The sequence below is a fragment of the Gavia stellata genome, chromosome 15, assembly GCF_030936135.1.
Source record: "Gavia stellata isolate bGavSte3 chromosome 15, bGavSte3.hap2, whole genome shotgun sequence".
In the NCBI taxonomy this organism is placed as follows: Eukaryota; Metazoa; Chordata; class Aves; order Gaviiformes; family Gaviidae; genus Gavia; species Gavia stellata.
The window spans coordinates 21,816,098-21,842,913 of NC_082608.1; the positions used below are offsets into that span (position 1 = coordinate 21,816,098).

The window sequence follows — 26,816 nt, forward strand, 5'->3', positions numbered from 1 at the left end:
CAAAGCAACGTAAGAAAAACATCCTCTCTAAAAGCGAGCGCCGAGCACCCTGGGTCCCACTGCCTCCCCGGCAGGATGCGGCCCCGGCTTTGGGGGTGGGCTGGTTAAGGCATTGGCGGTGATGTCCCCGGGAAGGGGGGGTGGGCCCGGAGCCCCTTCCCCTTACTCCTTCTCCCGCGTCCACTTGATCATGGTCTCTGGGGAGCGGTAGAGGAAGATGAGCTTGGCGTAGAGCTCCTCCTCCAGCTCCAGCTCGCCCGTCTCCCGCACCAGGAAGATGTCCTGGCACAGCTTCAGGATGCGGTCCACGCAGGGCAGCTCCTCGAACATGATGGAGTGCGAGATCTCGCTGAAGAAACCCCGCACGAACTTCCCAATCACCAGCACGATGGAGACATACAGCCCCATGATCCTGCAAGAGCCGGCGCGGGAGGGGGTGTGTGGGCATCCTGTATCCCCCCCCCCCCCCCCCAGCTTCGCGCCCCTTTTGGGGTGCAGCCAGGTGGTTGGTGCCCCCCCCACCGCCCCACGCACCCCCTCCACGTACCCGTAGCCAGCCAAGAAGCCCAGGCTGGGGGGGCTGACTTTATCGTTGAAGATGACCATGGGGAGGATGTTGCCATCATGGGGGGGGGCCTCCTTCAGCCGCACCACCCACCACTCCAAGAAGCTGTCGCCGCCTCGGCCAGCACCCGCGCGCTCCCGTTTCAGCTGCACCTCCACGTCCAGGTAGCTGTCCTCCCCATCTGCCAGGGGGGGTGGCATCATCAGGGCATGGCATGGCCACCGGTGTGCCCCTAATACTGATTTTTTTTGGGGGGGGGACACAAAACACACATGGTGGCACCCACCTGGCAGCAGCTGCTTGACAGGGTTAGCTTCGGGGCCGTTGGGTGCCCGGATGTACTTGGGGAACAGTTTGGGCACTTGCCTGCAAGAAAGCAGGGTGAGTGGGGGGGGACATTGTCCCACCGAAGCACGGGGGTCTGGTGTGTCCCCCCCCCCATGGGGACACTCACACGGGCGTGTCGCGGGTGCCCTGCAGCAGCTGGGCCAGCTCCATGCGCTGGGGCGCGCCGGGCTGCAGGTCGGTGGTGTGCTTGTCGAAGGTGTGCTCCACCGTCCCCCCCCTTGCCCAGGTCCCTGCGGGCAGAGCGGGCAGCAGAGGCTGAGTGCATGTGGGGGGGTGCAGGTAGGGCTGCCCCCCCCCAACCCCAACGCCGTGCCGGTGGTACCTCTGGAAGGTCCAGGTGAGGCGGAGGGTGATGTCGGAGGAGCCGTTCTGCAGCTCCCGCCGCATCTGCTCCCGGCTGGGGGGGCTGATGCTCCAGAGCGAGCCCGAGCTGCCCTCGATGCGGGCCGTCACGATGTCCTCGTAGCCGTACAGCGTGATGAACTGCATGGCCACCTGGTGCCGGGGGGGCACGGCTCAGCCCCCACACACACCCAAGGACACCCCCACCCCGGGGCACCCCCGGTTCTGCCAGCCCCCCGCCGGGCACCCAGCGGGATGGAGCAGGGGGGGGATTTGGGGGGGACTGGAAATTACCGGCTGCCTCTCGAACTGGTTGGTGAGGGCTTCGTAGTCCTGGGGGGTGAAGGGCTGGATGGATTGCTGCTGGGCGCTCATGGTGAACAGCGGCTGCGGGGGGACAGCGCGCAGTCAGCCGGGCAGGGGACCCCGGTGTCCAGGCTGGGCACCCCAGCACCCACCCTCCCTGCATTCTCACCTCATACCCCCCCAGCTTGAGGGTGACGGTGACGTCGATGGGGTGGTTCACAACGCCCACCACGGAGCGCACCAGCGACATGAAGAGCAGCGGGAACCAGATGATGGCCACGAGGAAGAGGATGATGAGGCCCCCCATGCCGTACTTCACGATCTTCTTCTTCTTCTGCCCCTTGGGCTGGGGGTATTTCTGAGGGAGGGGAGACAGCACACAGTGCCAGGCGGGCTCGGGAGGACCCCAAGCAACAAGGGGCTTATTGGGGGGGTCTTCCCAGCATGGCGGGGCCGTACCTTCTCTGTCTCACGGCTGCACTTGATGATGAAGATGTTGGCGTAGATGTCCTCCACACACATCCAGTTGGAGAGGGACAGCGTGGTGTCCGTCCAGACCCAGTCCATGACAGCCCGCAGCTCCACCAGGAAGGGCACAAGGCGAAACCTGGGAGGGGGACACAGGAAGAAAGGGCTGGTACCGTACTCTCCGGGCGGCCGGGGGTCCGCGCGGCCCCGTGTCGTACCCCTGGAAGAGGAAGAGGTTGAGGTGGTTGTATTTCTTGGTGAGGAAGTTGCCCAGGATGCGGGTGGGGTAGCCGCAGCGGATCTGGTAGGCTGACAGCGAGAAGTAGATGCACTTCACGAAGTACCACAGCTGGGCCACCGTGTTGAGGCTGAACAACCTGTGGGAGGGAGGTGTCACCCCTCTGGCCACCTCCCCGGCCAGGCTGGGCTACTACGTGGGCTTGGGGACACAAAGGTGCCACCCTAGGACCACGCCGTGCCCTTGGGGACATCCTCTGGGGGATGCTTGGTACCTTTCGGTGACAGCCGGCAGGATGAAGAACATCCAGAGGTGGATGCTGAAGACCAGGATGACCTGGAAGATGAGCTTGCCCAGCACGGTCTTGCGGAGGTAGAGCGCACGGTCGATGACCATGGTGGTGAACTGGATAAGCAGCATGACCAGGAAGGCCTCCGGCACTTGGTCATCCGACAGCGAGGAGGTGATGTCGGCGGCCGCCGAGTGTTTCTGGGGATGCAGGAGAGGTCAGGCTACGGCCCGGCCTGACCCCACGGTGGGAGCCGGCCGGTCGGTGCCCTGTGGGAACCCCCTGCTCACCCCGAAGGCCCAGAAACCGAAGATGATGATGATGAAGTCAACCACATCAGCCAGGAACATGAAGGCGTAGACGTCGGTGGCCGCCCGGTGCTGGGTGTGCAGGATGTCGCGGAAGAACCCACGCACCGGCCGGTACACGTTCTGCGCCCTGGAGGGGACAGAGGGGACGGGTGACCGGGGGCTGCACCCTGCATCCCCCACCCCATCCAGCGCCATGGGACACTCACATGGTGAGGAAAAAGAGCTTGACCCGCAGCCCAAACGCCTTCAGCTTCTTCTGAGCGTGGCTCTGTTTTGCCTCTTCCTCCTCCTCCTCCTCCTCCTCTTCCTCCTCCTCCCCATCCCCTGCGAGTGAGGCACAGCATGGGTGACAGCCAGGGTCCTGCAGGGCCACATCCTGACGTCCCCCCGCCCTGGGGGATGCCAGCCTTGCCCCTTGCTGGGGCGCGAGAGCCGTGAACTGGTGCTCACCTTCCTCTGGAGCCGCCTCTGGCTGCTTCTTCTCCCGCCGCCTCTTCCTCCTGAAGCGGAGCTGCGTGGTCCCATTCCCCTCTTCCTGCCTCATGGCATCGCCCTCCGGCTCCAGCCCTGGCTCTGCCAGCGCCTCCGGCCCTTCCTCACCCACCGCCAGCGGTGGGGACGCTGCTTCCTCCCGCCTCTCCTCCTCCTCATCCTCCACCCGCTCCGCCTCTGCCTTCTTCTTGGGGAAAGGGTCCTCCTCGTGGTCCCACAGCCCATAGGACTGGAGAGGTCCATGGTCAGGGGGACGGGATCCCTGATGCCCCCCAGCCCCACGGACCTCACCCCCCATCCCGCAGCATCAGCTCTCGTTGCACCCCAGGGACCCGACCCGCAACGGGTGCCTTGGGTGGAAACCAAGGCAGAGCCAACCAAGCACCCATTGGGTGCTCTCCAGAGCCCCCATCACCCCCAGGAGCACCTCCAGCTCCCGGGGATGCCCACCCAGGCGATGCCCACGGTGGTGCCCGTGCCCTGGCACTCACCAGCAGCAGGGAGCGATGGAAGAAGAGCGCCAGGAGCTGGATGAGGTCATACTTGATGTAGCGGTCGGTCTTCTCCAAGCCCAGGATGCGGGGTGGGAAGAAGGGCTTGCCCTCGTTGCGCACCAGCATGGCGTAGCCATTCCAGGGGAAGAACCCGAACTGGAAGAGGTACTTCACCACCACCATCACCTGTGGGGACATTGGGGTCAGTGGGTGGCAGCCGGGGGCCGGTGGCATCGTCCCCTCCCCGGCCAACCCCCGCCCACCTCGGTGAAGACGATGGCGGTCATCCAGAAGCGCTTGCTGGGCCGGGGGATGGAGAGCATGGCCCAGAGGAAGACGAGGATGGGCAGGAAGAGGGAGATGACGGAGGCGGTCACCATGTTGTTGAGGATGATGATGAAGTAGCAGAGCAGCTCGGAGTGGGCGGCCACGCAGCGGTACCCAGCCAGCAGCAGTTTCAGGAAACGGTTGTGCGACCGATAAAACTGCTCCGACTCTTCCAGCTCAGGGAAGCACAGCCGCCTGCGGGGTGCAGGGGGAGGTGAGACGGCCCCGTCGCCCCCCAGCCCCAGCCCCACCACCCCCATGTCCCCGTACCTGCTCAGGAGGAGCTCGCCGGCCGTCCGACTCCGGTTCTGGGGCAGGCTCAGGAGCTCCCGAGACCCGGCCACGTCCTCCCGGGACCCCCAGGTCGTCACCTGCTCCTGGCTGCCGGTGGGCAGCGGGCATGTCGCCGGAGCGGGGACGGCTCCTCGGTGCCTGCTGGGGACGGCACGGGGACAGGGGTGAGCCCCCTGCCCTCCGGCCCCTGCCCACGGCGCCAGCGGCTGCCCCCTCGGGGGGGTATCTATGCACCTGCCTGGAAGCGACGCCGTTTTGGGGGTCCGCACCACCGACCCCCCGTGGACTCGGCTCCTCAGGGGGCTCCTCAGGCGGCGGCAGGTAGAGCTCGTCCAGGACCCCGCGGTGCACGTCCTCTCCCTGCAGCAGGCAGGCGGTCAGTGCCGCCGCGGGGCTGCCACCCCTGCCCCGTGCCCCGGTGTGTCCCCGGGCTCACCGTGGCCAGCCGGCGTGTGAGGACGTATCTCTCGAGGCACAGGACGGTGGACATGTCGGCGTGCTCCCGGGTGCAGGTGTCCAGCCACTGGGTCAGCCCATCCACCATGGCCTGGCACAGCACCCACAGGAACCGCAGGGTGTTCAGCGCCCGCTGCACCACGTTGCCCCGCTCTGCCAGGGCAAGGAGTGGGGGGTGTCACTTTGTGCCTGCTCGGATCCCCCCAGCACTCCCCTGTGCTGTGGTCCTGCTGCCCACCTACCGGAGCCTTCCTCCTCCTCTTCCTCCTGGCCTTCGGCTTCTTCAGGTGCCTCCAACTCCTCCCTTCCTCCGCTGTCCCCTGCAAGGGTCAGACCCCCCCAAAAAGGGGTAGCACTGGCACAGCGGGTGATGGATATAATTTCTGACCCCCATGGGGGCTCTCCCGCTCATTGCCCCATCCCCCCCTGTCCTGCTTAAAAACAAGCACAGGCTTGTGCCCAACCCCACTGTAGCCATCAGAGAGTCCACACGCAGGCCGGGAACCCCGCTGAGGCGATGCCCCATTACGGGATGCTGACAGCAGCCAGGGCAAACGGTAGGCACGGGGCAGGGCTGCGTCCCCTCCTGGTCCCCTCCCAGCCCCATTTTGGGGTGAGCCAGACCCACCTGCAGCAACCTCGGCACCGGGCGGCTCCGGCTGCTCCTGCTGCTGCAGCGCCGTCCTGGTGTTGGTCACCCAGGCCTGGTAGGCGAGCTGCGGGGGGAGAGGGGCTGTCAGCACCCAGCGGGCACTGCCAGACCCCCCCCAGCCTCCCAGCCATGATCACCTGGAAGGCGCTCTGCCTGCCTGGCCGCGGCTCCTCCGGCACCGCTGCCTCCTCCTCCTCCTCGCTGTCCGACTCGAAGAGGAAGTATTCCCCTGAATGCAGCACTGCCGAGGAGGCACGAGGTGTCATGGCACAGCCGGTGCCATGGCACAGGGTGTCGTGGCACAGCCGGTCTCCAGTGCCATGGCACAGGGTGTCATGGCGTGGCCAGTCTCCGGTGCCACGGCACAGGGTGTCACGGTGCAGCCAGTGCCCAGGCTGGCTCCGGGGCTCTCTGCCTGGCATGGCACTGCCGGCACGGTGCCAAGGACACCCGTAGGGATCCCCGTTGGGGACAAAGACTCAACTCCCACATCCCCAAAGTGAGGTCCCTCCGACACCGGTGTTCGGAGGCAACTGATGCTGGTAACCCCAAACCCAGCCCGGCACCCCAGTCCAACACCCCGTTAGTGCTGGGAAACAGAGAAGCCCTGGTTAGTGCCCTGCAGCCCAGCACGGGGACAGGGGACATGCAGGGCGTCACCTTGCCGAAAGCACCGTCACCACCGCTCCCCGCGGGTGTTAGCGGTCCCCGGCGGAGGGACCTTACCGAGGGGCTATGCCCTGTTACAGCCCCGTGCCGGGGCAGTACCTGCGGCGTGGTCTAACCATGGCCGCCACCACCGCTCCCTCTGCCGGGAAGGGTCTGCCGGGCCGCCGGGCGCTGTGGAACAGCAGACAGGGAGGCTGAGCACCGCCACGCTCGGTGCACCCACCCCTGGCATGGGGGTGAGCTGGGGGGGCAGGGAAGGGGGTTCACCAAAACGCTCCGCGGGGCTCCACCAGGACAGGCGTCAGCGATGGGTCGCGGTCAGCCTGCTGTGCCCGGAGAGGAGTGGGGGGACAGGGGGGACCCCCCGGCTCTCACCTGGCCTGGCCTCATCCTGCCCCTCGCCAGCGCTGCCGGGCAGCCGCTCCTGGTGGTACTTCTCCTGCTTGGCTCGGATCCGCTCCATCCTGCCAGGCAGAGGCTGCTGTGGCCCCTGCTCCCCCAAACCCCCCCAGGGCACCCCCATCCAGCCCACCCACACGGGGTGCCCCAAGGTGCTGGTGGCTGCAGCGGTGGGGGGTCCCAGGTGCCCCCCAAAACCCACTCACTGCCGCTTCAGCTGGGCCAGCGACTTCTTCTCGGCTTGCCGGTGGGAGCGCATGCTCTTGAGGATGCTGGCCTTGAACAGCGCGACGCCCCTGCGGGGACGGGGACAGCGAGAGGGTGAGGGCGGCACGGGCACCCCAACACCCGTGGGGACCCTCCGGGACCCCAGCCCCACCTGGAGGCCTGCAGGGCAGAGGCCTGAAGATCCAGCATGACGTGCAAGAAGTAGTAGCTGAGAAAGACGCGTCGCTGGAGCAGGAGGAAGAAGAAGCAGATGCTGTCCCAGATGATGCCCGCCTCCTCCACGGGCAGCGAGCAGTCCTGGTCCTTGCCCATCTCCTTGGCTGGCAGGCAGAGATGCGGGCAAGTCAGGCAGCAGCCCAAACCTGCACCCTCAGGCCCCCCGGGCCAGCAACTCACGGTCGTAGTAGCCCTTGACAGTGCAGACCAGGCTGAAGAGCTGGATCACCCAGCAGAAGTTGCTCTGCATCTGCTGCACGAAGACGCAGGAGAGGAGCTGCGGGGAGAGAGAGCAGAGGGCGGGGTTTGCCTGAGGATGGCGAGAGAAGGGGACAGCGCTGCCACCTGTCCCCTCCCCAGGGGATGCCCAGGGGGTGGGTGGCCCCGAGGAGCAGCCCAGGGGCCGTTGCATGGCCGGGGCCCGGCAGCCCTCACCGACAGCATGTTTTTGGAGATGATGACGGTGATGTTGTAGAGGATGAGGCAGTCCCACAGCACGAGGCGAGCCCGCGCCGGCTTGCGCAGCATGGCGGTGCCGAAAAGGAGGAGGTAGAAGCAGGCCAGCAGGTAGCCGAGGCCGAAGAGGCTGATGCGGGTGGCCCCAGTGATGAAGACCACCACCAGGACGAACCAGAAGAGGTAGCGGAAGACCACCACCTTTGCCATGTCCAGGTACGACCTGAGGGATGGGGCGCTCAGAGCAGGGTCCCTGTCCTGTCTCAGCACCCATGCTTGGCACTGCCTGGTTTTGGGGTGCAGCAAGGTGCTACCCCACACCCCAGCCAAACCAGCATGGTCCCGGTCCTCGCATCAGCCCAATCTTGGGGGACAAAGTGCCTTGTCCCAGTCTGTGGGGTCCCAGTGCCCACGGGGGTCCTGCACCATCACCAGGGCTCTCCTGGATCACCGCATCTTCCCCAGGAGTCCCAGCACAGCCTCGGGGTGCTCCTGCCCCAGATCTGGGGGTGCCATCCTAGTGGCAGTGGGTGCTATTCCAGCCATGGGCGGGGGTCCTGTCCCAGCCCAGTGCTGGGGAGAGGGCTTCTCTGGCCCAGAGGGGTCCCAGCCCCATCCCAGGGAATCCCAGCCCAGCGGGTCCCACTGTTGGGGGTCCCCTTCTGTCCATACCCCAAGGGGTCCCATCCCAGGGGGGTCCCATCCGCATCCCACGGCAGCCCCAGCCCACGGGGGGGTCCCATCCCCATGGCCCCGGGTGCCCAAGCCCCGGGTCGCGGTGCCGTGCCGTGCCGCGGCGGGCGCCCACCGGCAGTGGATGAAGTTGGGCGTGGGGTTGTGGGGGTCCCGCGCCAGGTCGAGCCGGTCGGCGTTCTCGCCGGCCGCCCGCAGCCACTCCTCGGTGCGCTCGGCCTCGAAGACCCGCCATTGCTGGGCCGCGCACAGCAGCAGCACGAAGTCATCTGCAGACCGGGGAGGGGCGGGGCTCTGGTAGGCCACGCCCCTCCACAAAAAGGGGTGTGGCACCCACCAAGCCCCTCCCCAAGGGGGTGGGACAACCTCAGGCCACTCCTCCCCGCGAGATGGGTTTCAACTCCCCAAGGGGCGTGGTTTTCCCAAGGTCCCGCCTCTTCGGGGGTGTGACTTGCATCAAGCTCCTCCCAAGGGTGTGGCTTCCCCAGGCCCCTCCTTCTCCCAAAAGGGGGTGGGACTTCAACCAAGCTCCTCTCACAGGGGGGAGGGCTCTTCCCCAGCTCCTCCTCCCCAAAGGGGGTGGGCACTTGCCAAGCTCCACCCCAAAGGGGGTGTGGCTCTTAGCTCCTCCCACCCCTCCTGGTTGCCCTCCCGCCTCCCCTCTGCTCGCCCTTCTGGGGGGCAGGATGGGACCCTCCGTGGCTGGGGCTGGGGTGCCCCATGGGCACCGGGGGTGCCAGGGGCTGGACTGGGGGGACAGGGCACCCCGTGGGCAGGGGGCTGCCGGGGGCTGAGGCAGGGGACCAGGGGACCCCATGGGCAGGGGGCTGCCGGGGGCTGGGGTGCCCTGAGGGTAGGGGGCTGCCGGGGGCTGAGGTGGGGTACTCACTGATGAGGTTGGTGGATTTGGGGGGGACGAAGAAGTCGGGCAGGTAGAGCCACTTGATGAGCGCCGAGTTGATGGGGAGGGCCTGGCTCCAGCGCCACGGATAGTCTGGGGGGCGGTGGGCACGCTGGATGCCGGCCCCCCCCAGCCCCTTACCCAGGGCGGGCAGCCTGCCCATGCATGGACCTCCGCCTCCCTGACCCCTGCAAAGGACGGGTGCCCCCCCTGCCCCTTACCCACGCAGAGGGCGGGCGGCATGCCCACGCACAGCAGGTACTGGTAGAGGAGGAAGACGACGAGGAAGAGGCAGTATTTGGGCCAGAGGCGGGCGATGGCCGCCCGCCGGCGCCGCGTCAGGATGACGACCAGCCAGCAGCCGTGCAGGATCACCATGAAGTTCATCCGCTGCCCGATCACGTTCACCGTCATCAGGAAGCAGATCTGGGGGGGGGGATGCAGAGGCTCAGCCCTGGGGTGCTACGAGCGGTGGGGACCCCCACCCCACCCCGCGGCGCCCACTCCCCACCTCCAAGCCAAATTTGTAGTAGAAATAGTTGAGGAAGTATTTGGCACAGCTGCCGAGGCCGTGGTCGAGGTGCTCGCGGGAGATGTCCTCGAAGATGGTCTCGGTGACAGGGGCCACCAGCTGGTGCTGCTTGCGGTAGTACTCCTGGCGCCGGTACACCACCGCCTCGAACACCAGCAGCAGCAGCACCAGGAGGTGGTTCTGGGGACGGGGAGGGGGCGAGAGGGTGCTCAGGACCACGGCACGCCGCTGAGCATCCCCCCGCGTGGTCCCCACGGATGGGGTGTCCCCGCGCCCACCTGGATGTAGCCCAGGTTGGGGTAGCCCTTGCGGATGCCGAACCAGTTGGCAGGATCCACGGGGCCGCGGTACAGCGTGGAGTTGCCCAGCTCCTCCGGGCTCAGGTTGGTGCTGTTGAGCTGGGGCTGCAAATGGGAGCACCACGGGGCATCAGCACCCCTCGCCCCTGCCGCCGGACCCCACCTCCAGCCAGGAACCCCCTCCCGTGCCACCATAAGCACCCCAAGAACCGGGCATCCCCCCAGCACGGCCGCCCAGGTACCTGGGTGCAGTTGCTGGAGTACTCGTGGGGATCGACAATCTTCAGCTGGTAGAGCATCTTGCAGACGATGATGATGCAGGTCCAGACGGTGGAGAGGCAGGAGGCCATGTGGCGGAAGCGGCAGTAGGGCATGGCGAAGGCCCACAGCAGCACCAGCAAGAAGTTCATCAGCGATACCTGGGGCAGCGGTCACATCAGCACCCCGGGGTGCCCGGCTGAGCCCCCCCACCCTGGGGTGCTGAGGCTGGTACCTCCTGCAGGGCCACCCAGACGGTGTAGAGAGCCACCAGCTTGAGGACATGGAGCTCTAGCAGGCGCCCCACGAAGACCTGCCCGCGGGTCAGCATGTCCGAGAAGGTCCAGCCCAGCACGATCAGGCGCTCCAGCACCAGTCCCCATTTGGTGGGCACTGCGGGGACACGGACCGTCACGGACACCCCCGCAGCCGCCCTGGCTTGGAGGATGCCCCGATCCATCCCTCTATCCTGCCATGCTTGGAGGACACCCCAATCCATCCCTGCACTCCTCCAGACCCTTCCTGGCTTGGAGAATGCCCCAATCCATTCCCACACCCTCCCACACTTGGAAGACACCCAAATCCATCCCTGCACCTTCCCAGCCCCTTCCTGGCTTGGAGGATGCTCCAATCAATCCCTGCATCCCCCCACCCCATCCTGGCTTGAAGGACACCCCAATGCATCCCCATACCCTCCCAGGCCCTTCCTGGCTCAGAGGACACCCAATCCATCCTCATACCCTCCCAGACTTGGAGGACACCCCAATTCATCCCTGAAACCCCCCAGCCCCTTCTTGGTTCGGAGGATGCCCCAACCTAATCCCATACCCTCCCAGACTTGGAGGACACCCCAGTTCATCCCTGCACCCTCCCAGCCCCTTCCTGGCTTAGAGGATGCCCCAACCCATTCCCATACCCTCCCACACTTCAAGGACACCCAAATACATCCCCTTACCCTCCCAGACTTGGAGGACACCCCAAACCCATCTCCCTACCCTCCCAGCCCCTTGCTGGTTTGGAGGACACCCCAATCCATCCCTGTACCCTTCCACACTTGGAGGACACCCCAAACCCATCTCCCTACCCTCCCAGCCCTTTCTTGGCTTGGTGGATGCTCCAATCCATCCCTACATCCCCCCAGCCCCTTCCTGGCCTGGAGGACACCCCATCCCACCCCGTCCCCCCGTCCCTGGTGGGTACCCTGTGACGCAGTGTCGGAGTCGCCCGTCCCGGCGCTCTCGGCAGCGGCCGCATCCCGCAGCAGCCGGCTCCCATGCAGCTCCTCGGGCCTGTGGGGAGGAGGGCTCAGTGCGGGGATGGGGTCTTGGGGTGCAGGGGGGGGTCACCCTGGCACGGGGACCTACCTGGGCATGTGGCAGGGTGGCGGGGTGGCAGCAGGGACGTGCTCCAGGTCGGTGATGTGCATGAAGGGACGGTGGAAGTAATGGAGCTGGAGGATGCAGGCCAGGAGGAAGAAGCCCGGGATGAGGGTGCTGGAGAAGAGCTCGGAGACGCTGAACTGCTCCAGGCCCAGGTCACCCAGCCTGGGCAGGGAGGGGAGGGTCAGCGCGGGGCCGCATCCATCCCACCCTGCACGGGCATCAAGCCGGCACGCTGCGGTTCCACCCCAACTCCCCCCCGTGCCTCAGTTTCCCCATGGGCAATGCATCCCTTGACCCCATCCTGGTGCCATCACGGGGCTGGCGGCGGCAGGGACCCCGTGGTGGGTCGGGGACACTCACTGCTCATTGGTGAGGCCCGTCAGGTTCCTCCAGTACATGGGGAAGTCCTCGAACTGGAAGGTGTAGACGGCGATGAGCACCAGCATGGTGTACGCCACCACCAGCCACCAGAAGCCCTTCAGCACCTTGCGCCACAGGCTGTAGTACACCTGCGGGGACGGGATGTCAGTGGGGCCACGCCGGGGACGGAGATGGGGACAGGGAGGGGTCCCCGGCCCACCCTTACCTGGAAGAGGGTGAGGCAGAGGAGGAAGAGGAACATGTAGACAATTTTGTAGACGACGAGGCGCCCGGCGAAGCTCACCACGATGAACATGCCGGCGCAGACGCAGATCCAGTATTTGGCGTAGAAATCCCGCACCAGAACCCCCAACGCCTTCAGCACGTCCCGCTGCCGGCTGGGCTCTGCAAGGCAGGGAGGGGGCTGCAGGCAGCCGGGCGGGGGGCACGCGTGTCCCCCCGATTCCCCAGCAGCTGCCTGCCTCGGGGCACTCGCACCCCGGGGATGCTCAGCCCGGCGCAGGGTCCCTCCGGGTGGGTGACGCTGGGAGCCCTCACCCGTGTCCGAGATGGTCACCTCCAGGAGCGGGGTGGCCGGGCACCTCCTCGTTAGCAGCTTCTCCTTAACGAACTGCCGCAGCAGCAGCCAGAAGGTGAGGGTGAGCAGGAGCTGCGGGGACAGGCGGTGAGCAGGGACAGCCGGGTGCCAGCGGGGACAGGGACGAGGACATGAGGCTTACCTTGGCCCCCAGGTCCAAGCAGGGATATTTGGGGTGCACCAGCCCCAGCTGCTCGAGGCTCATGACGCCGACGCGGGTGGGCAGCTCGGGGGCCAGATCCATGCCCCAGACGTACTGCAGGCTGCAGAGAGCGATGCCGTAGAGGAGGAGGAAGGGCGAGCAGAGCATGGCGAAGTGATGCCGGCTCCGCACCGTCCAGATGAGGCACGCCCAGAGCAGCAGCACGAAGGTCAGCCAGCTGTGGTAGGTGATGCTCCACACCTGCGGGCAGGCAGGATGCGGCCGCTCGCCCGGGCTCAGCCCGGGAAGTGCCCCCCACGTCCGTCCGTCCATCCATCCGTCCCCCAGCCCCTTACCATCATGGCGATGAGGGCGCAGACGTAGCTCTGGTTCATGACGACGTGGCCCAGGGCGTGCAGGGGCAGTCGCTCCGCCGGACGCCTCCTGCCTGGTCACAGGGAGGGGGACGGTGAGCTGCCCCCCGGGCTGCGGGCAGGGCTTGGGGAGGGGGAGGCGGCGGGACGGGCTTACCTGGCTGCGGCGAGTTGCCCATGACGTGGACGGTGCAGTTCCCAGCGCCGCTGCCTGGCTTCCCGGTGCTGGGGGACAGCATGGGCTGGGGGGGCAGAGAGGGCTCAGAGCCCACCCCGGCACCCCCGGAGCACCCCACACCTGCTTCCCACAACTTGGGCATCGCTTGGGGGGCATGGCCCCCCCAAACCCACCTTGGTGTCCTCAGCCACGCCGTCAGTGTCCTTGGGCCAGCTTTCCAGCTCCACCAGCTCCCTCGCCGGGCACCTCGCCGGTGACTGTGCCGGTGCCGCGGTTCTCTGCGAGGGGCAGGAGCCAGCTCAGGACACCCCGCTGCAGCCACCGGGGGAGCAGGATCATGCCCCGTCCCCCTGCCGAGGCACCCCCCCCGCCACGGGCACCCCACTGCCCCCCGCCTCCCCTCCAGCGGGCACCCCCAGTGCCAGGGCAGGGGGAAGCGAGAGCAGTGGGGCACGCCGGGCATCGGCACGGCGTCCGGCTCAGCCCCACAGCCCCTCACCCTGGCGTCCAACCGGCGCAGCTTCACCAGGGTGGCCACGGTGTAGTAGAGCAGGAGCAGGATGCCGGGGTTGGCGTAGACGGGCCAGGGGTGGCCGGTGTTGAGCACCAGGGCGTTGGGCCGGGAGCAGTTGCGGTACAGGACAATGTCCTTGAAGCCGAACACCCTGCGGGGACAGAGCCGGGGGGCGTTATCACCTGCCCGAGCCAGGACCCCCACCACCAGCCACGGTCCCATCCTGGCGCTGGCACGGCACACGGCTTCACCGGACAGCCTCTGGCCACCCTCCCCGGGGACCTGCCACAACTGGCAGTGGGATGGGGACCAAGCGGGGCACCGGGCTGGCCCCTCAACCAGGGTGGCACGGGGACCCACGGCACAGCTCCTGCCCCAGGGACTCACCGTGCCCAGATGGTGGGGGGCGGGAAGACCCCCTGGACGAAGGGCGCCTGGTAGGCATAGAGGCAGAGGAGGTGGCCGCCGGCGTAGATGCCAACGAGGACGCAGAGGATGTCGAAGGCCAGGCGGCTGGCGGGGAGGTGGCAGGCCCACCACGTGCACAGCCCCACGAAGAGCAGGTAGTAAACGCTGGAGGAGGCGGAGGGCAGGGTGATCCCTGGGGAGCAGCGCCCCGCGGGCGGTCAGTGCGCGGCCGAGCATCCTCCGGACATGCAGCCCCCGGCCGAGCATCCCCCTGGACCAAGCATCCCCTCCAGCAGCACGGTCACTGAGACACACTCCCCCGGCTCACCACATGCCCCCCACATCCCGTACCCACCGGCCAAGGCCAGCAGCAGGATGGCCAGACCCTTCCCGGCCGCCCAGAGCAGCCAGTGAGCCGTCACCCGCAGCCTGGCGCTCAGCGGCGTGTCCCCGTCGGCAGTGCTGCCGTGCCGCTCCACGTCCTCTTCCCCCTGCCAGGCGAGGAGAGCACAGCATGAGCCCCATGGCCCAACCCGGGGCAGCCCACCCGCTCCAGGCTGCTCCTGGCCGTGCCTCAGTTTCCCCACTTGAGGGAGAGCACGGGTGGACGGACGGGGCACCCTGCCCGGTGCTGTGCGGGCGCGCAGCCCGGCACCTGGCCGTGTTTATCTCATTAGCCGCTCGGAAAGCGCCTCCGAAAGGCGGCTGTTTTTCTTGGCGCCGGCACCCAGGTTCCCAGCACTGAGCTTTTTTCCAGGCTGCCTCCCGCGCTGGCCCCGCGCTCACGGCAAAGGCATTCGCATCGGCTGGTGCTCCGGTTACAGCTCGGCCACGGCTGGAGCGGGGCGAGCGCCTGCCACGACAGGCCGGACCAGTGGGGAGCACCCCAAAATGGGGTTGAGTCCCGAGGGGTGTTCGCTGAGCTGGGGGTGCCATCGGCTCGGGATTGTGTCTGCCTGGGTGACCCCCGTGCCCCGAGCACAGCGTCCCGGTGCCCCGCTGGCACCGCCGGGCAGGGCTGGAATGGCACGGCATGGCACAGCACAGCACCCAGCCCTGCACCCCGCCGGCGAGCTCAAGCTGGGTGCCAGCATCCCATGATTGCCTGCCCCACTGCCCTTCCTGAGCTCAGGGGTTTTGGGGTAGCGGTGCCAGCCGGAGCCTGGGGGTACGGGCACCGCGCTCCCCTCGCGCCACTGGGCAGCCCCGCATCAAGCCGTGCCGTGGGGCTGGGCTGTTTGCCGGGATCCCTATGGCAACACGGGAGCAAACATGGGCACTCCTCCGCAGCTGAGTCACCCCGGCCCCGTATGAGGTGCCGTGATGATGACCCAGCCCTCCACCGCTGCCCACTCAGCCGGGCGGCTAAAACTGCCCCAAACCTGGGTCCCCGGCCACTGGGGACGTCCCCATGCCAAGCGCCCCGTGTCCCAGGCTGCCCTCCCCGGGGAGGGGATGGGGACCAGCCGCCGTGCCCCAGGGAGGCTGGCAGGGGTTTGGCGGGACGTGGCGGGCACGATGCTGCCGACGGTGCCGGGATTGGCTCTCACCCGCTCAAGGGGCTCCAGGGACTCCGGCCTCCGGCTGCGGGCGGCAGCACCGGCCTTGGGGACGAGGCGGCGGCACAGGCAGAGGCAGAGGGATGAGACCAGCAGGATGCCGACGTCGGGCGCCACGAGACGCACCGAGTTGGGGATGTCGCTCAAGTCCAGCCTGGGGAGGAGAGCGGGGCAGGGGAGGGCTCGGGGGTGCCCCCCCTGCCACTGCCAGCGCCCAGCCCCACACCGCTGGGGTACCCTTACCTGGTGACCCCGATGTGCCGGGCAAGGACCTCCCAGGTGCTGCCTGCGGGGAAGCAGGGAGGTGCTGAGTTTAGCAGACGCTGTGCGGACGGGCTCCCAGCCCACCCAGCGCAGGCGGCTTCCCCATGGGGAGAGCGCCCCACATCCATGGGGGCCCAAGACAGGGTCTGTGCCCAGTGCAGCGGCCACCGAGCGGGCACCCTGGTGTGGCACAGCACACCCCCGGTGCTGGGCACGTGGCTGGGACCCCGCAGAGCCTCAGCAGCCCCCCAGCACCCAGAAGGATGGGATCCCTTGCACCCACATGTCACCGTCTTGGGGATCCAGTCCCGGGGCACCGTGGGGAGGGGGTGAAGCCTGGGAGAGCAGAGGTGCAGGAGGGCGAGGGCAGGCATGGGCACCCCATGGCAGGCTGCCTTAGCACCCCATACTCACAGCTGGGTCCCAGCAGCTGGTCCAGGATGGGCAGTGTGTACAGGCATATTTGGAAAACGAAGTGGGCGAGGAGGAAGAGGATGCTGGTTGCCAGCAGAGCTTTGAGGAGGCGGCTGGTGTGACCTGTGAGACACGGGCACCCCATTACCCACCACCCAAGGTGACCCCGGGATGTGCCAGCATCCCCACTGGGGACCCAGCACCCCTGGGAAGAGCTGGGAGCGGGTGCGCTGCAGCTGTGCCCAGAGATGCCAGGGGTCTGCCGCAGGGACACGGTCCCACCGGGACCTCGCATGTCTCACCGTGCACCCAGCACAGTCTAAGAGCATCCTTTCTGCTGCATTACTGGAGAAACTGAGGCACGGGATGATGCAGGGAGCCAGGGCCCCGGGATCACACTCCCTCCCCTTGCAGCACCCTCCGACCCACCTGGCACCATGCGCTTCCCGGCCCCACTGCCCCAGGACCAGCATGAGGATGCAGCTCACCATCCCCATCCCGATCCCTGGTGGAACGTCCTGGGGAAGGGGGGTTGTGGGTGGGCGCTGGGGGGGGTCCCTCCACACCTCGAGCCCCGTCAGACCTTCCACCAGCTGCAGCTGTGCCCCCATCCCACCCGCTCCCCGGGCCGCACGCCCGTTTTCCTGGCCACAGGACAGGCAGCGAGCCCACCGCAGCTGCGCGCCGGCTGGGGGGCGGCCCCGGGCCAAAAATTCTCCCTCCACTTGTTTTTTCCTGTAAATCCGTGCAAAAGCTCTCGGCAGCGCCCCGGCTCCGGGGCCGTGCGAGCCCATGAAATATTCAGAGGGCAGAGCTTTTAGCCGCGGCCGTGCCAGGCGCTGCCGGCTTGTGTTACAGCACGGCTCAGCCTGGCACGGAGGGCAGGGAGCCAAGCAGGGCTACGGGCACCCGGTGCCCACCGTGGGGGGACACGTCCCATGCACCCGCCGTCGGGGATGCATCCCCTGCACCCCTCCACGCGTGTCCACCGTCGGGGACGTGCCCCGGCAGGGTGGAGGGGCTGCTCGTGGTACATCCCTGCCCACCCGGTGGGCACAGCCCAGCCCTGAGGTTTCTGGTTAATAAGGCTGGGGCTCAAAACTGGCCATTTTTTAGCTCAAGGCCTATTAATAGCCGCGCCGGGCTATAATTAACAGAGCGAGGCTGCCACGCGGAGCCACGCTGCCCGGCCGGGGCGAAACCGCAGGGGAAGGAGGGCAGGTACCTGCCGGAGAGCGGCTGGCAGCCCCCACGCTGCCCACCCCACTGCCCACCCTGCCCAGTCCCCGCACCCCAGGCTGAGCCCCTTACCTCCGGCGGAGCGCTGGGTGGGCCCCGGGAACCAGGGCAGGAGCAGCAGGAAGAGCAGGTACACCAGGGAGAGGACGTTGAAGCGGAACAGGCAGGCTGGGGGCAGAGGTACGGGCAGGGTTAGCGCCGGGAATGCGGCACGGGGAGGGCACTGCACCCCACCAGGCTCCCAGCTGCAACCCCCCCACCTTGGGGACCCCCGAGGATGGCATCCCAGTGAAGGACATCCAAGCAAGGAGGTGAAGGACACCCCAAAATGAGAGGCACCCCGAAGTGAGGAGCAGTCCCGGGCAGGGGCTCAAGCCCCCCAGAGATGCCAATGGGAAGAGAGGGACATGGGCAGGAGCTGGGTCAGTCCCGGTGACCTGCATGGGTGGCACAGGGCAGGGGGGGGACATCAGAGGTCCCAGACACGTGGGGTGATTGGAGGACGGGAACCATGAGCAAAATCTGCCGCGTTTCCCCATCATTCCTGCCAGACCGTGCCGAGGTTGGCAGGGACCCTGAGGTCAGGCTGGGACCCCCACCCATGGCCACCCCGGAGCTTGGCACAGCCCCTCACCTGCGCCCAGCCCTGCTCCGGGCACACCACCAGCTCACCACCTTCCCCCTTGCTTATTTTTAGACCTAAATTACAGCTTGTTTGCAGGCGTGAAACCGTCAGAGGAGCTGGGCAGGGAGCGGGGCTGAGCCAGCGTCCTGCAGAGCTGCCGCCGCGGGGACGGGGACCGCACGGCAGGGACGTCCCAGGGCAGCTGCCACCATGGCTGGGGACGCAGCGTTCCCATCGGCTGCACGCATACACCGGCTGAGCGGTGACAGACACCGGCACATGCAGCAGCATGAGCTGGGACCAGCTGCGGGGCAGCCCTGCGGCCGCCCAGCCACGAGGCCACGGTGATGGGCACGGCCGCTGCGAGACACCCACCAACTCAGCGCCTGGCCGGAGAGGAAGGCTGTGCAGCACGGTGGCTTCGCTTTTTAACTGTGCCTTCACTCTACACGGTCCCAGGGCATCCCTCCATCCCTGCCCCTGCAAATCAGAGGGACGTGTCCCCATGCCCCCCCGCAGCAGGCTGGGGGGGACCCTGCTCTGGGTAGGGGGGACCCCTCTGAGGCAGCCCGGGGAGGGCCACAGGGAACCGGTGTCGGGGACCCCAGCGCTGCACAGCCAGGGAAAGGATGTGCTTCCCTTGGCACCCCCCTTGGGAAGGGGGCGAGGCAGAGGGGGCCAAGCAGGCAGCCTCCGGCCCCGTGGGGCTGGGGGGGACAAGTCGGGGGGGCACGCCAGCGCGGCACGGCCCTTCCTGTGTTTACCAGGTTTCAATGGGACGGCACATCCTGGGGCGAGGGACGGTGCTGCTGGGGGGGGGGATATGGGACGGGGACACCGTGAAGCCCCCTGTGAGCAGCCCGCACCCCAGGGACAACGGGGGATCCCCGAGGGGTGTGGGGGTGGTGGGAGGGGAGGCACCCAGGAATGCGCCCGGTAGCCCAGGGCACGTCCCACGCAGCACCCGTCGGGGCTAAGGCCGGTCCCTGACCCCACAGCAGGGTCCCCATCTGCCTCCCTCCCCTGGGGAGCGCAGACAGCCCCCCAGCATGGGTGAGGGGCATGGGGAGCTCAGGGTGGGGGGGACCGTGACCGCCGTCCCACCAGCCACCTCTCCGCAGTGACCCCAGGACGCGTCACCTCCCCACATGCCGCTGAGCGTTGCTGGCTACGTTTCGGCAAACCATGATCTCATGGAGCAAATATCCCCTTTCCTGCGCCAGCGGCGACGGGCCGAGAGGAGCCTTCCCGGCGTGCGGGCGAGCCGCTGCTCCGGCTTACGTGGGAGCCAGCCAGCCCCCCCACCCCGACAGCCACCAGCACCCCCCATCCCAGCACCGACCCCGCTGCCCACCCCACCCCTGCGCCAGGGCAGTGTCCTTTGGGTGAACCAGCCCGAGCGTGAGCCCCCATCCCAGCCGCGGTCACCCCGTGGGTGCTGGCGGCACGGAGGGGACCGGCTGTGCCGGAGCCCCGCTGGCATCGCCTGGGCTGGGGTCTGCCCGAGAGCTGTGGGGAGGATGGGGATTGTGGGCACCGTGGGGAGACCCACAGGCATCACTGGGCGCTGGGGGGGGCACGTATTTTATGCCACCAGCACCGGCCCCCCAGGACTGGGGACATTACTCCGGGCAGGGACCAGGACAGAGCAGGCATCCCGGTGGCAGCGGCTCAGGGTCGCCTGCGGCACCGGGAAGGGCTGGCAGCAGCTGTCTGCAAATGCAGAGCACCCCACTGCACCCTGGGGCTGAACCAGCACCCATGGGACCCTCTGGCCAGCGGCTTCCCATCCGCCCCGGCTCAAGGCATCACCGGGAAAGCTCCCGGCAGATGGTCAGCGCTTGCCGCAGCCCTGGCTTCAACCAGCTTTTAAGTGCTGGAGGATGAAAAAGGGACGGGGGGGGAAAGATGCTGACGGTGTGCCGGGCGGGGAGCAGCCCCCCAGCACGGTGCGGCCCGGTTTGGGTGCCTGGGTTTGCACCCGCGCCTCCTCAGCAGGGCCGGCTGCAGCGGGGCGTGCCGTGCCGTGCCGGCAGCGCGTGGGTGCTCCGTGTCCTGCACGGATGGAGGAAACCGGTTCCCCGCCATGCTGACGGCAGGGAAAGCGCTGGTGTGGGGAGTAAAACCAGTTTGGCGTGTGGGGAGAGCTGGCGGAGGGGAGAGCAGCCCCGCGGCGAAACCCGCCCTCCCGCACCCATCATCCCCGCGAGGAGCCAGGCGGGTGGGTGGGTGCAGCGCAGTGGCACCCACTGTCCCCCTCCCCGTGCAAGCAGCGCCCATCGCCCACGACACCCCGTGGTCTCGCCCCTGCCGCACGCACGGGGCAGGATCCGGCCCACACTGAGCATCTCCCCCATGCCCCCAGCAAGGTTCTCCTGAATCCGCACCCCAAACCCCCGCTTCCGCAGCCCTGTGACCCCGGGGAGTCGGGAGCAGCCGGCCCAGCTCCCATGCTGCCGGGGAGTTCACCGCCACCGCGGCCGGCGGCCAGCAGCACTTGAAATATTAACGACGTTAATGTGCCGAGAGGAGGATAAATCGCAGCGCCGGGGAGCTGGGCGAGATGTGCTGGCTCTCCTTCACGCCAACCTTTAATTTCCCCTTGAGATCTCCCCGCGGGAGGGGAAAGGGGTCATTGGGGACTCCAGGGACCTGGCGGCGAGGGTGGGGGTGACCGGGGAGAGCTGGCACCGGGGTCTCTCCCATTGCAATCAGGCCGGGGAAGCACGGGAAGGGCGGCTGCGGGAGAGGGTCGGGGTCTGGCGCAGCCCCCTCCCTGCAAACCGGGCACCATCCCATGCCCAGCCGGCTCCCAGGGACGGATCCATACCCAACGGCACAGGGAAAGGGGGGTCCCCGGACCCCGCCGGCGACGGGGGAGCCCCATGCACCAGACCCGCAGCACCATCCACCCTGTGCCCGTGCACAGCCCATACACCGATTGGCACCGGCGCAGCCGTGGGCTCTACGGGGACCTGCGGCCGCTCAGGATTAATTAGCGGAGCTCTTTAATTCCCTGCCTGCCCTGCTGTTTTCACACAGGCCCGTTACCTGCTGCCGGAGCCAGGCAGCTCTGCCAAGCCGCTTCCCCACAGCCGGGTCCTGCCTCCTGCCCCCAACTGGGGTCCCCGGGGCCTGGGGGACCCAGACAGTGTCCCCAGAGTGTCACTTTGCACCCAGGACCCTGCACTCTGCACCCACTGGCTGCAAACCAGAGGCAGGCTAACAAACCCCGGCCACGGAGGCTCTCCCCATCCCAAAATCCGGTCAGCCCCAAAGCAGAGCCGGCCGCCAGCATGTTCCCAGCCCCAGCCCCGGCTCCTCTTTCCGGGAAGAGGGAGCAGCCCCGCCGGTTCACCCGCCATATCCTGTTTTTGTGGAAAGTTAATCCCGCTCCTGCCAGCGCCGAGGCAGCGGCCGGCCCCGCTCCCCGGGGATGCCGCGGGAGCTGCCCCGGGAGGGCACCAGGCTGGGTGCCAGCGGGTGCCAGGGCTGCCAGCCTGGGAAACCCCAGCAGCCGGCCCGCGGCTCGTGCGACGGGACAGGGAACACAGGGGCTTTGGGGACGGGTGCTCGAGGCCACCCCAGTGCCTGGGGACACCCCTTTCCCCGGCACCCACAGCCCCACAGCTGCAGTCCCTACACCAGGCACACACCAGGACGGGGACAGCCCATGCCGAGGGGCCGGAGCAGCCCTTGGGGTCCCCAGAGCCGCGGGCTCAGCACCGGGATACCCGTGCACATCTCCCGCTTGCACAACGAGGACCCACATTCCCATTGCGCGGGGACATTCCCGGATCCACCATAATATTTCCCACGCGCAGCTCGGGGCCGCGACGGTGTCTGACATCCGGCTGTGCCGAGCAGTGTCCAAACACACCCCCCCCCTCGCCCAGCCCCATGGGCACCCCAGGATTCTGCTGCAACCGGGGTGCCGAGGAGGCAAAGGGTAAAACCCGCCTGTGCCCGGGCTTTGCAAACGGGCCAAGCCCAGCCTGCAGCAACCCCGCCGGCACCCCGGGGAGCCCCCACAGCGTCACCCACCTAATGGGGCCGTGCGGGGGCTTTGCGAAAGGCTCAGTCTCGGGGAGACGGGCACCCCGGGCCGGGCAGGCTGCAGGCAGCCGGCCCTGCGTCTCCCATCCCCCTGTGCGCCGGGGGAGGAAACGGGAGTTATTGCTCTTGGAGCCAGCAGTGGCCTTTTTTTTTTTTTCCTCTTTTCTTTTTTTTTCCTCTCCTCTTTTTTATTTCCCTTCATTTTATAAAAAGCACCTGACCGCAGGAGGCAGCTGCCTGCAGCCCACACATCCACCAGCACCCAGCTGGGCACCGGCCCCCTGCGGCACCCAGGGCCTGGCAGGACCCCCCCAGGGACCCCCTCGGCACCCCATTGCCTCCTGGCCAGGCAGGGGGGTCCGTGTCCTTGCCTCACCCCAGATCAGCCCCCCCCTCCCAGTTTGGGGGGCACCGCAGCCCCAGGGAGGGGGGCTGCTGCCCTCACCCATCGCTTCTGCCTGAGCACCACGGAGCCGCGCTGGAGCTGGCGCAGCCAGCACCGTCACCCGGCCCCGGGGTTCCCCCCCTCCCCGGTCACCCCACGTGTGGGATGTGCACTAGTGGGAAGGCACGGCAGGCTGTGCCCCCCCGCCGGCTCCCTGCACCCCAGCATCCCAGCCAGGCAGGATAGAGCCGAGGCATTTCCCTGCGCCAGGCGGGGATATGGCCCATGGCATGGCTGGGAGCCACGCCAGGCGGGTCCGTGGCTGTGGCAGCCCGTGGGAAGCGGGGGGCTGTCCCGAGCCGTGCCGTGGGGCCCAGCTCCTGCGCCTCTACCTGCCCCGAGCCAGCCGGGAGCCACGAGCAAACATCCTCCGGACGTTTGGAAAGAGCCTGATTGCCGGGGCAGGAAGGGCCGCGGGCGGGTCGTGCTCTGGGGCTCTTCCTCCCCAGCGCAGCAGGATGAGCCACATCCCCCCCGTGCCTCAGTTTCCCCCTCGGTGCGGGTGCGAGGCCCCCGGGCCCCGCTGAGTCACCCCCGTGGCTACTTCGACAAGCGGCTGGAGCGGGAGGGAGCCGCTCTCCCAGGACAGCTCCCGCCCAAGTGGGGCCCCAAATTTAAAACAAGCCACCCACGAGCTCGCCGGGAGGCGGGGGCAACGCCAACGCCACCGGCCACGGGAGACGGCGGATCCCCGGCACAACATCCCGCGCCGGAGCGGGGCGAGCGGGCAAGCAAGCCTGGGACGATTTGGGGCCAAATCGGCCTCATCGGGGCACGAGGGCCCCATGCGCGAGGCCGCGCCCAGAGGCCACGTGTCTCCCCGTGCACCCATGGGATGCACCCGGCAGCTCCCGCGCCCCGGCTGCCACCCCACCGGGGAGGCCTTGTGCAAGCGGCGCCCGGCCACCTTCCCTTCTCGTAGGCAGGGTTATAATTAACCTCCTCACATCCTGCGCGATGCACTGAGTCACTCCTCCAGCGAACCAGAGCAAATAAAAAGAAGCTTTTCCAACAGTCACCGACTTCCTCTGCCAGCGAGGCTCGCCCCGCGCCGGCGGCACGGCCAGCACCGCGCACCCCAACCCGGCGGCTCCCCGAAACGCAGCCGGGACAGGGGCTGAGCAGCCGGACGCTGCTCCGCTCGGGCGCACGTCCCCTTCTCTGGGTGACGCTACCCCAAAAGTCACACCACCGCTTCCCCGGGTTGCGGATCCCCCCCGCCCCGCCCCGGCACAGGCGACGCGAGGCCGGCGGTGGCAACCGGACCCTGCCCCGTGCGCGGGCACAAGGGGCCCGTTGAACAATCCTGTTTACGGAGAGGTTTTTCCTTTGCGTCTACGTAAACGGGAGAGTCCCCGAACGGGCTCCCCCGAGCAGCCGGGGTTCAAAGAGCCGATTCTTGTTCGGCGCGTCCCAGGACACGGGTATTTTCCAGGCCGGTAGCCAGCCGGTTGCCTCGCTGGGTGGTGCGTCTGCCGCCAAAGGGCTGGGAGCAGCTCGGGAGCCAGGGCGCTGCGGAGGGTGCTGCAGCCGAGGTGGGTGCCCCGCTCCCCGGGACGGTACCCGGGCATGGAGCCGGGATGGGTGCCAGCATCGCCCATCCCAGTCCCCCCCCGCCCCACCGGGCTGTCCCAGCACCCTCTTTGCCCCCCACCTTGCGGAGAAGCGAGCGGGGGTGACACGGTGCTGCCCAAACCGGGACGGTTTCAGCCCCAACCGGGCCCCGGTGCCGGGGGTGCGGGTGCCCGCTGGCTGTGCCCGCGGTGGGTGGGTGGGTGCGGTGGGGGGGCACACACGCGACACACCCCCCCGGAGTGCTGCCCCCACACCCGGCCCGGAGAAGTTGCGTTTCCCGGTCCTGCGTGGGGCTTGGGGGGGGACACGCACATGCAGGGTGGTCCCGCGTGGGGCTGGGGGGGGGACACGCACATGCAGGGTGGTCCCGCGTGGGGCTGGGGGGGGGGACACGCACATGCAGGGTGGTCCCGCGTGGGGCTGGGGGGGGGGACACGCACATGCAGGGTGGTCCCGCGTGGGGCTGGGGGGGGGGACACGCACATGCAGGGTGGTCCCGCGTGGGGCTGGGGGGGGGGACACGCACATGCAGGGTGGTCCCGCGTGGGGCTTGGGGGGGGGACACACACACATGCAGGGTGGTCCCGCGTGGGGCTGGGGGGGGACACACACACATGCAGGGTGGTCCCGCGTGGGGCTGGGGGGGGGGGCACCCCACGCGTCCCGCCACCCACCCACCCGCCTCCCCCAGCGGCTCCTCCCGGGGTGGAGAGCACCGCCACCCCATCCACGCGTGGGGGGGCACGGTGTACCCCCCCCCCCCAAACCCCCGCCCCAGGTGCGGCCGCACTCACCGGCGAGCAGGGCCAGCGGCAGCAGCAGCCAGTACAGCCCCGCGCACAGCGCCCGCCGCTCCATCCCTTCAGGCGGCGGCGGGCCGGCCCATGTCCCGCCGAGCCGAGCCGAGCCGAGCCGAGCCGAGCCGAGCCGAGCCGAGCCCGCTGGCCGGTCCCGGAGCGCAGCGAACGCGGGCGCTTTCCCCCCGCCCCGTTCCCGCCGCCCTTTATAAGCGGCGCCGCCCGCCCCCCTCGGCGGGCTGGCCCGGCACGGCTCGGCCCGGCACGGCTCCGCTCTGCCCGGCTCGGCACGGCACGGCCCGCCCCGCCTAGCGCCGCCCGCCGGCACTGCAGCCCCGCCACCGCTGCCACGAGTTGGCCGGTCTCAGCCCCGACGGCAGCGGGGAGGGGGCGAGCCGGGCCCCCGCCGTTCCCGCCGCCGGCAGCGAGGGCATTTGCGGCAGGGGAAAAAAAAAAAAAACGTAAATAAAAAAATAATAAAGAAAAAAGCTGATGTGCTTCCTGTTTGCTTCGTTAAAAAAAAAAAAAGAGGCCGGAGCTAATCGAGGCCGAGCGCTCCGCTGGGGGCCGGGGCCCGGGAATGCCTACGCGGAGCCGGGGCAGCACCGCGGCACCGGGCAGAGAGCCGCTGCGCACAGCCGCCGCGCTGCACGGCGCGGGGAGCTCGGTGTGACCCCCCGGGAGCAGCCGTGCACCCCTGGGAGCTGGGTCCCGTGGCCCCAGAGATGGGTCCCGTGTCCTCAGAGATGGGTCCCGTGGCCCCGGAGCTGGGTGCATGGTCCCATATCCTTGGAGTTGGGTGCACAGTCCCGTGTCCCTAGAGCTGAGTGCACGGTCCCGTGTCCCTAGAGCTGGGTACACGGTCCCATGTCCTTGGAGCTGGGTGCATGGTCCCATGTCCCCAGAGCTGGGTGCACAGTCCCATATCCCTAGAGCTGGGTACACGGTCCCATGTCCTCAGAGCTGGGTGCACGGTCCCATGTCCTCGGAGCTGGGTGCATGGTCCCATATCCCTAGAGCTGGGTGCACGGTCCCACGTCCTCGGAGCTGGGTACACGGTCCCATATCCCTAGATCTGGGTACACGGTCCCATATCCTTGGAGCTGGGTGCACAATCCCATATCCTTGGAGCTGAGTGCATGGTCCCATATCCCTAGAGCTGGGTGCACAGTCCCATATCCCTAGAGCTGGGTGCACGATCCCATGTCCTTGGAGCAGGGTAGATGGTCCCATATCCCTAAAGCTGAGTGCACAGTCCCGTGTCCCCAGAGCTGGGTGCACAGTCCCATGTCCTTGGAGCTGGGTGCATGGTCCCATGTCCCCGGAGCTGGGTGCACAGTCCCATATCCCTAGAGCTGGGTACATGGTCCCATATCCTTGGAGCTGGGTGCACAATCCCATATCCTCAGAGCTGGGTGCATGGTCCCATGTCCCTAGAGCTGGGTGCATGGTCCCATATCCCCAGCGCCGGGTGCGCAGTCCCGTATCCCCGGAGCTGGCTGCACACCCTGGGGAGCCAGACGCACAGCCACGCGCCCATGGAGTTGGATGCCCAGATGAGGGGAGCTGGGTACCCGGTCACGCACCCCGGGAGCTGGGTGTACTGTCACACACCCTGGGAGCTGGGTGCCACGCTCAGCACCACAGCCCGAG

General features: G+C 68.0%; 1 protein-coding gene across 1 annotated transcript; it reads right to left on the minus strand.

Annotated features, from left to right (window-relative positions):
* PIEZO1 (piezo type mechanosensitive ion channel component 1) lies at nt 1-25,224 on the minus strand. The gene is given in 52 exon segments (XM_059824678.1): nt 1-412; nt 548-746; nt 852-931; nt 1,020-1,129; nt 1,131-1,143; nt 1,236-1,408; nt 1,550-1,642; nt 1,731-1,919; nt 2,021-2,168; nt 2,248-2,406; nt 2,542-2,756; nt 2,847-2,994; nt 3,074-3,191; nt 3,318-3,588; nt 3,851-4,039; nt 4,117-4,375; nt 4,451-4,661; nt 4,744-4,834; nt 4,911-5,119; nt 5,173-5,250; nt 5,559-5,646; nt 5,720-5,823; nt 6,351-6,422; nt 6,627-6,715; nt 6,857-6,946; nt 7,030-7,198; nt 7,275-7,371; nt 7,530-7,773; nt 8,359-8,512; nt 9,133-9,237; nt 9,366-9,570; nt 9,656-9,856; nt 9,955-10,080; nt 10,218-10,394; nt 10,469-10,626; nt 11,434-11,522; nt 11,598-11,777; nt 11,976-12,124; nt 12,202-12,380; nt 12,534-12,645; nt 12,716-12,976; nt 13,072-13,163; nt 13,247-13,331; nt 13,441-13,545; nt 13,767-13,932; nt 14,169-14,382; nt 14,545-14,680; nt 15,740-15,902; nt 15,992-16,034; nt 16,427-16,549; nt 17,738-17,833; nt 25,161-25,224. Coding segments are annotated over 52 exon segments (7,539 nt in total). The 3' UTR covers nt 1-162.
* Between the last annotated feature and the right edge of the window lie 1,592 nt (nt 25,225-26,816).